Raw genomic sequence first — 13,970 nt, forward strand, 5'->3', positions numbered from 1 at the left:
CATAAAGCCACGTTCCTACTCGTGGGAACAAAGTCGGCAAACTTTCTCTCATCTGTTCAGGCTTTTTCATGGGATAAGATCGTCCCTCCACTTTGACATATACACTTGGACATATATATGTTTTATAAAAGTCCATATCCTGGTTAATTACTATCTGTGCTGGGCGAACTTTTTCATGAATTTGTTTTTATCGGACACTACTAGTGTGTGTGTGTGTGTGTGTGTGTGTGTGTGTGTGTGTGTGTGTGTGTGTGCGTGTGTGTGTGCGTGCGCGTGCGTGTGTGTGTGTGCGTGCGTATGTATGTGTGTGTGTGTGTTTGAACTATATATTTGCTGTGTTATCGCATATCTTTCTCGCGTGAAAATCACTCATGTTGGTAATACTCTGCCTTGCATTTTAATAATAATAATAATAATAACGATTACTTATATAGCGCGTAAACCTCGTGGTGACAAGCCCAGAGCGCTTTACACTTACATAATCATAATACAAACAAGGAAAGAACTAAATCCGAATAAATTCAAACATAGTCACACACACCCACACACGCACGCACACACACACGCACACACACACACACACACACGCACGCGCGCGCGCACACACACACACAATCTTTCTTTCGTCATTGTCAATGTTCAGGTAACCCGCAATGTCATTCCATGTACGCATACGTTATACTAGTACAACACACACAGGCACATACACATCTTCACGAACGCCACACTTTAGTAGATAATACACGTGGCAGCGCCAATGACTCACCGATCATGGGATCTCCTCCTTGTATTTTTCCCTGTACATGCATGATAGCATAGCTTTTTATCGCGTGTTTCAACACTATTTCTGGCCTCTGTCCAGCAACCCGACTTGTATCCTTTTAATGGCATTCTCTGTGTTGCCCAAAGCGGCATTTCCGCGACTGAACAAAGGAAACCTGTGTTCACACAATGGAGACCCGGGGAATAGCCGTCAGCAGCTGTGGGACCCTCTCATTTGATGTTTCATTTTCATTTTCATTTCATTTTCATTACTTTATTGTCCCATCGCTGGGAAATTCGGGTCGCTTCCTCCCAGTGGAAAGCTAGCAGCAACGGAGTCGCGCTACCCAGGTGTCTGCGTGTTTAGGTGTATTCAGCCACCTGCACTTATGGCAGAATGACCAAGGTCTTTTACGTGCCATTGTGATGACACGGGGGTGGGACATGGCTTCCGTCTCTGGGTCTGCACATAAAGTTGACCCGTGTCCGTCCCGGCCCGAATTCGAACCTGCGACCTTCCGATCACAAGTCCAGTGCTCTACCATCTGAGCTACCGGGCCCCCATGATGTGCATGGTATTTCCTCATTATGCCGTCGTTTCACGCTCATTTTGGCACTTGCCAACTTTTTGCGGGAAAAAACAAAATGTTGAGAGGTTGAGTAAAGTTTGCTTCTGTACAGATTGCAACAAGTACAGATTGTGTCATGCCTGGCCGGGTTCTTCCTATTGGTCAGTTTTTGGGAGTGATTAATTTAGGATTGCAGTCGAAGGTGTGTGTGTGTGTGGGGGGGGGGGGGGGGGGTAGACTTGCGTGTTCTTCACGCGGTGACTATTACTATGGCTGGCGTGTGTGTTTATTAAGTGTGATTTTTTTCTCAGACATTGTTAGTATCCGTGATTTCTTTCTAAATATATATTATTGTTAACCTAGTTTCTTTATGGGTCTTTGTTGCTTTCTTATTTGTTTACATGTATTTTTTATGTTGAAACGAGGAATTGAGGTTATGACAGTGTTTGGGGGCAAACCGAGCCTGCGGGACATTTGTAAGGTTGTTCCTCAATTCTAAAATAAGACTAAGTTTTCTGTTCTTGTATGCTTGCAGGTACGGTTTCGGAATACCCGCAGTGATCGGCGTTGCCTGAATAAGTGCTCCAAAACATATCATGTGAAACATGCTTCGGGAGCTTCTTATCCCAGGCTCTAAGCTTACAACCACCTAGTTCAGAAGAAGAAGTCAACAAGGTACCTGGTGGTGAGGACACTATAGCCTCCAGAATTCCTGGAAAAGTCGCCTTCAGTTGACCACCGTGAAGAGATTCCGTCCTTTGTCTCGTCAACGAGATTTGGCCGACGAGATCGCACAAGAGTCGTCATGGATTTCGTGGAAGAGCTTCGAGAGGACTTCCTGATGTGCAACATCTGTTTCGAGGAGTACAGAGAACCGAAACAACTACCATGCCTGCACACGTTCTGCCGTCACTGCCTGTCTATGTACATTGTTGGCAAAGTGGTTGAGACAGGGGCGGAGTGGTTCCCGTGTCCATTCTGCAGAAAGTGCATCCAGCCAACACAGGGGGGAGAGGTATAAATCTTGATTCGTATGTTTTCAACAGTGTACATTGTCATTGTATACATGTTACATCCTAATTGGCGTAGAGGCGCGTCCCCCGGGTGGTGGATGGGGGAGCCTTCTCTACTAACTTCTGAGAGAAGGTCGCATCACTCTCGATGCCGTGAACCTAATTAGGATCTTTTTCTTGTTTCTTCTCTATTTCCGCCTCCCCAAAGTCCTTTTACTTTCCTTTTCTCACCCATAAAATTCTTCACTTATTACCCTTGTTAAGTGGTTCTTGTATAGAATATAGTCAATGTTTGTAAAGATTTTAGTCAAGCAGTATGTAAGAAATGTTTAGTCCTTTGTACTGGAAACTTGCATTCTCCCAGTAAGGTCATATATTGTACTACGTTGCAAGCCCCTGGAGCAATTTTTTGATTAGTGCTTTTGTGAACAAGAAACACTTAACAAGTGGTTCTATCCCATCTCCCCCCTTTCCCCTATCCCATCTCCCCCCTTTCCCTCGTCGCGATATAACCTTCATGGTTGAAAACGACGTTAAACACCAAATAAAGAAAGAAAGAATAAATGTTACATCACTGTGAAGTGCCTTTCTGTGTCAGTAATTGAGCATTTATTCGTGACGATTCATGCATGATTATAAACAACATGACGCTAGCTAACGAAATATAATATAGAACTAAAAAAACATCGTAAAGAACTTGGTGATAAAGTCAAACTCTGTTATCTTTAGTGTTCACATGATTACAGTTGTTAACATCAATGTGTATATATATACATTGCATTAATTAAATATATTTAAAACGAAAAATTGAGTCTCCTGGATGGTACAAAATCTGATTTACTAACATGCTCACAAGCTGCTATTGCCATTTCAGATGATGATGAGATGACTACAACAGTAGATGCGTGCATAGTTGTACAAGTAGACTATTAGGCTACGTTTCACGGAATAAGTCGTGTCCATGTTAAAGATAATTATATTCTTAACATTTGCTACCTCCGCAGTGGCATAGAAATCACCTCAATGTTTACGTGTGTAGGTGAAGACATGGGCAGATTCGTTCCCCACCAACTTCCTGCTGTCCCAGTTGAGGAGTAAACTTGAGGAAAAGACAGCTGCTCACTGCGAAGGCCACGATGACGTCACTTCTGGCCGAGACGTCACCACCAGGACAAAGTGCCCTGAGCACCCTCAGGTTAGCGCAGATTCATTTTCTTTCAAATCATGTTATCGGGGATGAGTATTCGACGCTTCGTAGAAAGAAAAAAACGCTGATATATATGAATGTGATTCATACATTGTTTCAGTCTTGAGTTAGACAATAAATATATGTCTTTGCGACCGTGTCCTTGACCAGTAACAAATGATTTGCTAGACTTAGCATTATTTAAAGGTAAAATTCTACCTGTAACATTTTGAAAGCGACAAGAAATCAAATATAAGTAAAAGGATTAGTTATCGTCGATTTTTATCTGTAGTTTATTCATTTTAAAGGCCGATGGGTCAAATTTCTTGTGAGTGTTTCGTTTTGTCTATAATTACACGTTTCATAAACTTAACCTTGCTTGGTTTTTTGTGGTTTTTTTTTAAATTCTTGATTCGGAACGATAACAGTCAAATTGATTCGGATTTCTACCCGTAGGCCTATATGGGGATGGTCCCGAATTAACCCCGGTTATGTCATACTGTAAGAAAGACGACTGTATGAGGTTCAGTCAATGGGACGGCAAACCTCACACAGGGCTAAATCGGGTTATTGCCCTTACTGGCACTGCATCTCGAAAGTTCCTTACAAGATCAGCATTGAATGTTGTGTTCAGTCCTACCTGGTGGGGTACTGCACGAAGCAGCGGCGGGGAGTGTGTGAGGAGTGCAGTGTGCACAGACACGCCGACTGCATCAGGAGTCACGTGCGGGCGCGGGACGCCTCTCTCATGGCCGAGGAGCGCAGGGCGGAGTGTCAGGAGTGCTGGGGAGCTCTGCAGGTACAGTGAAACCGCCTTTTTTAAGGCTCTCCGTTTAAAGACGACCTTCATGTTAATGCTCCCCGTTTTAGACCACCTCTCCCCCTCCTCCTCCTTTCAAGACACTAGTGTTACAGAGTTCTGTAAACGACGTGTGTACAGTTACCTCCCTTTTAGACCACCTCTCCTCCTCCTCCTCCTCCCTCCCCCCTTTCAAGACACTAGTGTTACAGATTTCTGTAAACGTGTGTACAGTTACCTCCATATTAGACCACCTCTCCGCCTCCTCCTCCTCCCCACCCCCCACCCCCCCCTTTGAAGACACTAGTGTTACAGATTTCTGTAAACGTGTGTACAGTTACCTCCCTTGTAGGACTTTCCTCCCTTTTGAGACCTGATTTTCCAGAGTTTAGGAGGATCTCAAAGAAGGGGTCCATTATATTTTATTTTTTTTCATTTTCATTACTTTATTGTCCCATCGCTGGGAAATTCGGGTCGCTTCCTCCCAGTGGAAAGCTAGCAGCAACGGGGTCGCGCTACCCAGGTGTCTGCGTGTTTATGTGTATTCAGCGACCTGCACTTATGGCAGAATGACCAAGGTCTTTTACGTGCCATTGTGATGACACGGGGGTGGGACATGGCTTCCGTCTCTGGGTCTGCACATGAAGTTGACCCGTGTCCGTCCCGGCCCGAATTCGAACCTGCGACCTTTCGATCACAAGTCCAGTGCTCTAGCACTTGTTGTTCTAATACGAACTGTTGTTGTTTGCTGACCATAACAAAGATGACTGACTGGTTGTCAGACTGTTTCCTGGGCTCATTGAATAATAGTCTAACTGATGAATTGACGGGCCTATATTTACCAACCGACACATTTGTTAACTGAGTTATTGCTATGTTTCTTTCTTGGCTGACTTGTTTCATGTTCTCTTCCTTCGTCTTCTCTATCTTCGCCAATGTTTGTTTTTATTATGCTTTTTCATACGGCTGGAGGGAAGAAAAGAAATGCAGCTGCTTCAAAAACAGAGTTATTTATGCCCCGTGTTTTGTTGTATGTCGTTATGACAGGCTGTATAAATAAGATCCCAAGTGTTTCGTGTTTTCGTGTAAGCTAACGCATATCTAATATCCTCAGAATTGTGTTTGTGTCGCAGATCAAGCTGGAGGGAATCCAAGACACCGTGAAGTCTCGGGAGACAGACCTGGCGGCCCGCACAGAACACGTCACTCAGCAGACAGAGGCCGTTCTCAGCGACATCAAGGCCAAGTTCGACCTCTTCCTCCTCCAGCAGAAGCGAGACCTCTCGTCAAAGCTCGACAACTTCGTCGGCAAGGAGAAAACACGCATCACTTCCGTCAAAGATCGAATGGACGAGCTGACCAAGGCATCCCAGAGAGTCACCAAGAAGTTGGACTCTGTGGGCGACGGAGGCCTGTCGGTGAAGGACCTGGTGCTTCTGGACAAGGTTCAGGACGAGCTGAAGCGACAGGAGCAGGTGGCGGAGAAGCTCCGCAAGGAATGTTTTCCCGTGGACCTGCAGCTCTACCCTGGGGACATAGTGGATAAGGCGCTGAAGGGACTGAGCGTAGGCTCGCTGGCTTCAGATGGGAGGGGCCAGACCGGAGCAAGAACCAGAGTTCATCGCTACACCTCCGACCCCAGCGCTTCACACCCTCGGTTCAGGGACCACGACCACCGTGGGTACAGTGAGGTGTCTGAAAGCCACTCTCCTTACTCCAGAAGGGACAGAGCTCTCTCCCCACCAGGAGGGGCCGCGTCAGCCTTATCCTCCTCCCCATCCACAGCAGATGGACCCACGTCAGGAGAGTACGACTCACATCGAGATTCCCGACGACGCCCTGAAGGCCCCGTCACCGTGGCCTCTCCCAGGAGAACGCCCTTGGGTCCGGACTTCGGGGCCGTGCTGATCGAAGAGTCACGCAGGAGCAGAAGCTTACCTCGACGTCACAGACCGCTAAGTGACGGCGCCAGGAGGCGGGGCGTTCCCATGGAAACGGCGATTGACGGGAGCTCGGAAAATGTGCGGATCTCGGAGAGGAACGTCGTCCGAGGTCATGAGAGGAACCCCAACCCTCTGCTGGCGCGGTCTATGTCGGAGAACCAGGCGACAGTCGTGAGGCCCAGGCGGGAGAGAGGGTCTTCCCCGCGGGGCGCTGTCTCTGGCAGTGCCCACCCGTCACTCAGATCGCCAGAACCTCATTCTGTATCTTCAGACGACGACCTCTCTTCGTCTTTGGAGAACAACTTCGCGCCTGTCACTCCAGCAGGGGCGAGCGGAGGAGGGGGAGGAGCCAATACAATAAGCCCCGCCCCTGTTCCTGACAGAGACGATGAGAGGGACAGAGACGGAGAACGTGATAAAGAAAGAGAGCGAGATAGAGACTTGGGACGCGAAAGAGACCGAGATCGGGATCGGGAAAGAGATCAGGACCGAGACAGAGAAAGACAAAGAGACAGAGATGGCGAGCCGACCAGCTCGGACAACGAGACGAGCAGCCAATCCAGTCGCCGGATCATCTGCGTGCGATACTTCCAGGCCTCGCATCATAGTGACGTCAAATCTCAGCCCGGTCTGGTGGGCATTTCGGCAGTGGCACGTGACCGCGTGGCGGTGTCAGACCGCTGGAACAAGGTGGGAACCATAGTGGACATTGTCTGTTCTTGATATATTGGACGTGACTGATTTTTTTGCTGACAAATCTTGTTAGTTAGAGTTATGAAAACTCATGCTTTAGTTTTCCTGTCTTTTAACCCCTTCACTGCCACAGTATATCAGCATTATCCGAACGGTCTATGGGAAAGAACTGTGTTTAGAACCCCTACAAGTACTTGGACAGTGGTTACCTCCCATTTAGTTTTCAGAAATGTCCTGAAATGTTGTTGACACAAATCCCACGTATGAGATACGGTTATGGGCGTAGGACAAACCGAAAATGACCACGTATTACATACGGGGTGGGCAGTGAAGGGGTTAAACGCGCACTCTTTCCAACCCCAGTGTATGTATATATCCCTCTTTGTTTTTTCTTTGTCTGTTTTTTCTTTGATTGTTTTCTTTAGTTTTTCTTCGGGGGAGGGGGGGGTGTTGGTTTTCTTCTTGTATTTGTATAAAACACAAATGTTGTTATCACCACCATCATGACAAGTCATACAATTTTGTTTTTGTCAGAGTCATCCAGTGTCCCTCACACATTTGTTTGAGTCAGATATTTCAACTGTTGCTTGGTGTCCGACCCTAACTATGTGATGACTATTTTAGCATGATGCTTTCAACTGACTGTAAGTGTGTTTTTCGGTCAGGTGGTCAAGCTGCTGGACATCGCGGGGCGCGTGCTGGACGTGCTGACCGTGTCGGGGGACGCCGAGCCCTGGGACCTGGCGCTGAGGAGGCCCGGTGTACTAGCCATCACTTACCCCAAGGTACGTGTGTTTTGTGTGAAAGGTGGTAGCGATTCGTTGAGGACGTGTCGGGGGACGCCGAGCCCTGGGACCTGGCGCTGAGGAGGCCTGGTGTACGGGCCGTCACTTACCCCAAGGTACGTGTGTTTTGTGTGAAAGGTGATAGCGATTCGTTGAGGACGTTAGCGATTCGTTGAGGACGTGTCGGGGGACGCCGAGCCCTGGGACTTGGCGCTGAGGAGGCCTGGTGTACTGCCCATCACTTATCCCAAGGTACGTGTGTTTTGTGTGAAAGGTGGTAGCGATTCGTTGAGGACGTGTCGGGGGACGCCGAGCCCTGGGACTTGGCGCTGAGGAGGCCTGGTGTACTGCCCATCACTTACCCCAAGGTACGTGTGTTTTGTGTGAAAGGTGGTAGCGATTCGTTGAGGACGTGTCGGGGGACGCCGAGCCGTGGGACTTGGCGCTGAGGAGGCCTGGTGTACTGGCCGTCACTTACCCCAAGGTACGTGTGTTTAGTGAAAGGTGATAGCGATTCGTTGAGGACGTGTCGGGGGACGCCGAGCCGTGGGACTTGGCGCTGAGGAGGCCTGGTGTACTGGCCGTCACTTACCCCAAGGTACGTGTGTTTAGTGAAAGGTGATAGCGATTCGTTGAGGACGTGTCGGGGGACGCCGAGCCGTGGGACTTGGCGCTGAGGAGGCCTGGTGTACTGGCCGTCACTTACCCCAAGGTACGTGTGTTTAGTGAAAGGTGATGGCGATTCGTTGAGGACGTGTCGGGGGACGCCGAGCCCTGGGACTTGGCGCTGAGGAGGCCTGGTGTACTGCCCATCACTTATCCCAAGGTACGTGTGTTTTGTGTGAAAGGTGATGGCGATTCGTTGAGGACGTGGGGGACGCCGAGCCGTGGGACTTGGCGCTGAGGAGGCCTGGTGTACTGGCCGTCACTTATCCCAAGGTACGTGTGTTTTGTGTGAAAGGTGATGGCGATTCGTTGAGGACGTGGGGGACGCCGAGCCGTGGGACTTGGCGCTGAGGAGGCCTGGTGTACTGGCCGTCACTTATCCCAAGGTACGTGTGTTTTGTGTGAAAGGTGATGGCGATTCGTTGAGGACGTGGGGGACGCCGAGCCGTGGGACTTGGCGCTGAGGAGGCCTGGTGTACTGGCCGTCACTTACCCCAAGGTACGTGTGTTTAGTGAAAGGTGATGGCGATTCGTTGAGGACGTGTCGGGGGACGCCGAGCCCTGGGACTTGGCGCTGAGGAGGCCTGGTGTACTGGCCGTCACTTATCCCAAGGTACGTGTGTTTTGTGTGAAAGGTGATGGCGATTCGTTGAGGACGTGGGGGACGCCGAGCCGTGGGACTTGGCGCTGAGGAGGCCTGGTGTACTGGCCGTCACTTATCCCAAGGTACGTGTGTTTTGTGTGAAAGGTGATGGCGATTCGTTGAGGACGTGGGGGACGCCGAGCCGTGGGACTTGGCGCTGAGGAGGCCCGGTGTACTGCCCATCACTTATCCCAAGGTCGGGGTGTTGCAGGTAGCTTTGTTTCCTCCTTGGGGATGAAGCTACCAGGGGAAGGGATTGTGTTGGAGGTGCGGGTAGAGGGGTAGCCCTCCCGGTGCTCCCCCTTGGACCTCCCTAGTCTAGGACCCTGGGTCTTCGCGAGGTGGCCATTGTGGCGTAATCCCTCCGGACTAGCATAACGTTTCCCTATCCCAAGACCGACCGTGCGTGGTCTATGACCACATCCTCTACAAGGTGACCCTATCAACTAGGCAGCGCAAGCCCCTAGGCGAAACACGGCGGATCTAGAGGAGAGAACCTCGATAAAAAATTTGAGCTGCCATGAAGACGGAGCATGTTGGCTGAGGACAGCGGGCAGACCTTCTGTGCCGACACCCATCTACAGGAGAAAACCAGGCATGCACGCATCAAACCCAACATGGCCATACAAAAAAAAAATCCCAAGGTCGGGCATTGTGAAATCATCTGAAAAGTTTACACAACTTTCCTTATGTGTAAACAAAATTGTGTAAACTACCACAGACCTGCCTCAGCGCATTTATTAGATACGAGCATCCTTTCACTTGGTAGCGCTCGTGTTCTGTTCTGCGTGGGTGGGGGAGGGGGGGGGGCGACGGAGTCTTTTAGCTCACTTGGTAGAGCATTGGATTTGATTGTCTACTATTGCATTCATTTGCACGGTTAGATAACTTTCAAAGTTCTGTAAGAGAAGTTTCCACGGCTACATACAACACATAATTTATTTCATTTATGACAGGATAGTTGTCAAGTCTGTTTTCAAACATGAACAATTTGTCCATCACTCCCAAAATTGAACCATTTTCTCTCACTGTGCGCTTTTAGGAGCAGAAGATACGCATGGTTGACGTGGTGGACGGCGCGTCACGCCTCATCTACCGCTCCCACTTCATGACGCGTGACGGCTACGCCTCACTGGCCACGCACGATTCCACCTCTTTGGTGGCGTGTGTGTGCCCCCCGTTCGGCCAGCCCAAGATCCACATCATCGACTACCTGGGCGCCGTGCTGCGGGCCGTGGACTGCTCCAACGTGGCCTACCCCAGGTGTGTCGACGTGTGTGGCGGGGATGAGGTGAGCGATTTGTCATTGGCGTGCGTGTCCGTGTGTGTGTGAGTGTGTGCGTGTGTGGAATGGTGTGTGTGTTTGTGGGTGTGGGTGGGTGTTTTCATGTCTAGCCACAATGTAATTTTTCATTTTGAGATAATACATTGTGTTTGTGTTGTTATTGTTGTGTAGTGTGGTGTGGTGTTGGGTGCTTTTCTCTAAGCGTTCTCGAGTAATGATTTTGATGACTTTGTATGCAGAGAACAAAGAAAAGTGGGGCCTGGTTGTGCTTTTCGCTCTTCGAGTGGTTCTATATATGTCCTGATCTTTTCATAGGTGCCGTAGGATGACTGAAAAACATCTGTTTGATCTCAGCTATAAACAGAAACCGCTACTGTGGTGGTTTCGTTAATATTTTTATTGCTGTGTAATAGTCGCATGAAACCATAACAAATATGCCACTTTATTTCTTGAACAGAAACTTCTACTAGTTTAAAAGTTGCAATGTTTCATGTTTTAGATAGAGAAAATAAAGTTGACTGGACTGGACTGGACTTGACGTGAACTGAATTGACTTGACTAGTGAAAGGAGTCTGCAATGAACCAGAAAAGATACATCCACGTTCACTCTGATCTTCGTGGTGTTGTGCAGGTGTGCGTGTCCGACTGGACTCACCACAACGTCAAGATCTTCAGCAGGGACGGCGCCACCACCAAGTACACCTACTCCGGCGTACCTGGAGCCCCGGGGGCGCAGCTGAAAGCTCCCATGGGCGTGGCCTGCGACGGGCGGGGTCACGTGTACATCGCTGACGGCAAGACAGCCAAGCTGCACGCGGTGTCCACAGCGACTGGTCAGTGCGCCGCCATCTTCTCCCTGCCCCAGGTGACCGGGGCGGAGCTGAAGCTGGTCACCTTCGTGGAGGCGTCGCCCGAGCTGTGTCGTAGCGAGAAGGCCTTGGTGGTCACCACCACGTCTGGCGCTGTGCAGGTCTACGATCTGCGCGCTTCTTTTTGAAGTGTTGAAGGGGGAAAGGTGTTGACGGATACCGGTGTTGTGATCTGCAGTTTCTCCTGGACCATCTTTCTCATTCGGCCACACACTTTCTGATGTGTTGTAGGGGTTGTGGTGTTGACGGATACCGGTGTTGTGATCTGCAGTTTCTCCTGTACCATCTTTCTCATTCGGCCACACACTTTCTGATGCGTTGTAGGAGTTGTCGTGTTGACATACCGGTGTAGTTATCTGAAGTTTCTCCCCCGGACCAGCTTTCTCATTTGGTCACCTAAGATCACATCGTCTGTTTATCAGCCTCCGATATCTTCATCTCATTTTATCATCCGACATACTGTGTTGTAGCGAGAAGGCCTTGGTGGTCACCACTACGTCTGGTGCTGGGCAGGTCTACGATCTGCGGGCCTCGTTCTGAAGTGTTATGGTGTTGACAGGTACCGTACCGGTGTAGTGATCTGAGGTTTCTCCCCTGGACAAGCGTTTTCATTCGGTCACACAACTTTGCATCGCCTGTTCAGCCCCCAGTATCTTCATCTGCGCGAAACTTTCTGAAGTGTTGTCGGGGTTATGGTGTTGACATACCGGTGTAGTGATCTGAAGTTTCTCCTGGACCAGCTGTTTCATTCGGTCACACAAGTTTACATCGTCTGTTTAGGCCAAAAAAAATAGGTGTGGTTACGGTAACATAGCAAAAAAAAATAGGGTAGGAAGGTAGGCAATCACTTTTTTTTTTTTACTTTTTTTTCTAATGTGTACAAATTAAACCTACTTGACAGGGAAATAAGTGTGCGACACGGGCGCTTTCGCTTTCATTGCGTTTTTTGCACGTTTTTTTTGTTTGTTTTTTTGTTTTTTTTGACAAATGTAATAAAAAGTTATAGGATCGGCCCCTAAAAATAGGGTAGGTCGGGATACCGTAACCACACCTATTTTTTTTTAGGCCTTATCAGCCTCCAATATCTTCATCTCATTTTATCATCTGACACACTCGACAGAAGATATAATTCGCTGTTCCCGTTCACTTACGACCAAACCGTATCCAATGGACTAAATAGCACAAAAGATGGTCGAGGGTGAAAAAATAGGCGCAACATGAACACGATCTGAGATTTTGTTTCCATGTTTGCACACTATGCGCACTGACCTGTTGGTTTTGGGCGAGTGTTTGAGGTGAAGGATGTTGTTGTCCCGTGTAGAAACCTGGACAGCTGTGCTGCACTGACCTGTTGGTTTGGGGCGAGTGTTTGAGGTGAAGGATGTTGTTGTCCCGTGTAGAAACCTGGACAGCTGTGCTGCACTGACCTGTTGGTTTGGGGCGAGTGTTTGAGGTGAAGGATGTTGTTGTCCCGTGTAGAAACCTGGACAGCTGTGCTGCACTGACCTGTTGGTTTGGGGCGAGTGTTTGAGGTGAAGGATGTTGTTGTCCCGTGTAGAAACCTGGACAGCTGTGCTGCACGGTGATCTTTATCGCTCACTCAGAAAAGAATGTACCCTGAAAGAAACTGGACGCTCCAAACATAGACTGCCAGAGATCTTTCCAGAATGCTGTGTACGCTTTAGACGATGCGCCGTATGGCATTTACAAAAATCATAGTTTATTTGCTGAGTTCCGTTCGTATGTTCTGCATAGTTTTGTGCGTGTGTTCTGCAGAGTTCTGTTCATATGACGTTCTGAGTTCTGTTCATGTGACGTTCAGAGTTCTGTTCATGTGACCTTCGGAGTTCTGTTGATGTGACCTTCAGAATTCTGTTCATGTGAACTTCAGAGTTGTTTATGTGACCTTCAGAGTTCTGTTCATGTGACCTTCAGAGTTCTGTTCATATGACTCGGAAAATCTGGTGCATATACGAGCGTTCCTTTAACATGGAGGATTTGCCAACTGTTGTGCCCCCTCTCACTCTCATGTTCCTGTCCCGTCCTGCGTGAACCCGAGTCCCTATGTTCAGTAAGCCGTCGTGTTCTTTTCACGTTTTCAAGAAGAATGGGTGTAGAGGGCCCCAAAGGGTGGGTATCATCACGATCACGGGAAGGGAAATTTTAGTTTTCACGATCACAGTTACCTTGATTTTTGTTTTCACGGTCACAAACACCTTGACGAATATAGGATCATAGAGTGATACAGCTGTGAAAAATGTACGTTGAAAATAAAATGCTTTGCAATAAGGCCCATCACGATCACGAAAACAAATGACGATCACGATCACGAGACTTGATTTTTTTGTCATCACGGATCACGGGCAAAGTCCCATCACGATCACAGAGATGGAAATTTCGGCAATCACGGTCACAGAAAGGTCAAAAAACGCCAATCACACGTACGATCACGATTTTAAACCCTTTGAGGCCCTCGGTGTATGTTCATGAAATTCGTGGTTGTCAAAGTTCCCGTTACACAAGCAAGCGAACAAGAGCATTTCCACAACAAGACAAGTGTTTTGAACCTTCACACTGGTAAACAACTCATTGATTGAGCTTTTTACTTTTTTATATTTAGTCAAGTTTTGACTAAATATTTTAACATCGAGGGGGAATCGAAACGAGGGTCGTGGTGTATGTGCGTGTGTGCGTGTGTGTGTGTGTCTGTGTGTGTGTGTGTGTAGAGCGATTCAGACTAAACTACTGGACCGATCT

At 48.5% G+C, this 13,970-nt stretch overlaps 1 protein-coding gene across 2 annotated transcripts; it reads left to right on the forward strand.

The window, feature by feature from the left end:
* Nucleotides 1-1,869: 1,869 nt before the first annotated feature.
* Nucleotides 1,870-13,818, forward strand: LOC138976637 (RING finger protein nhl-1-like). 2 transcript variants are annotated; one of them, XR_011459101.1, is made up of 8 exons: nt 1,870-2,346; nt 3,384-3,539; nt 4,165-4,329; nt 5,463-6,962; nt 7,631-7,750; nt 10,102-10,350; nt 10,976-12,508; nt 12,746-13,818. XR_011459101.1 is itself a non-coding variant. In XM_070349508.1 (7 exons), exons 1-7 carry the CDS (start codon nt 2,137-2,139, stop codon nt 11,339-11,341), a joined length of 2,766 nt encoding a protein of 921 aa, XP_070205609.1. In that variant the 5' UTR covers nt 1,870-2,136; the 3' UTR covers nt 11,342-13,818. The 2 variants fall into 2 exon arrangements, 1 of the variants encoding a protein (XP_070205609.1); XM_070349508.1 differs by having other exon boundaries at nt 10,976-13,818.
* Nucleotides 13,819-13,970: the final 152 nt, after the last annotated feature.

This window comes from Littorina saxatilis, linkage group LG9 (assembly GCF_037325665.1).
Source record: "Littorina saxatilis isolate snail1 linkage group LG9, US_GU_Lsax_2.0, whole genome shotgun sequence".
In the NCBI taxonomy this organism is placed as follows: domain Eukaryota; kingdom Metazoa; phylum Mollusca; class Gastropoda; order Littorinimorpha; family Littorinidae; genus Littorina; species Littorina saxatilis.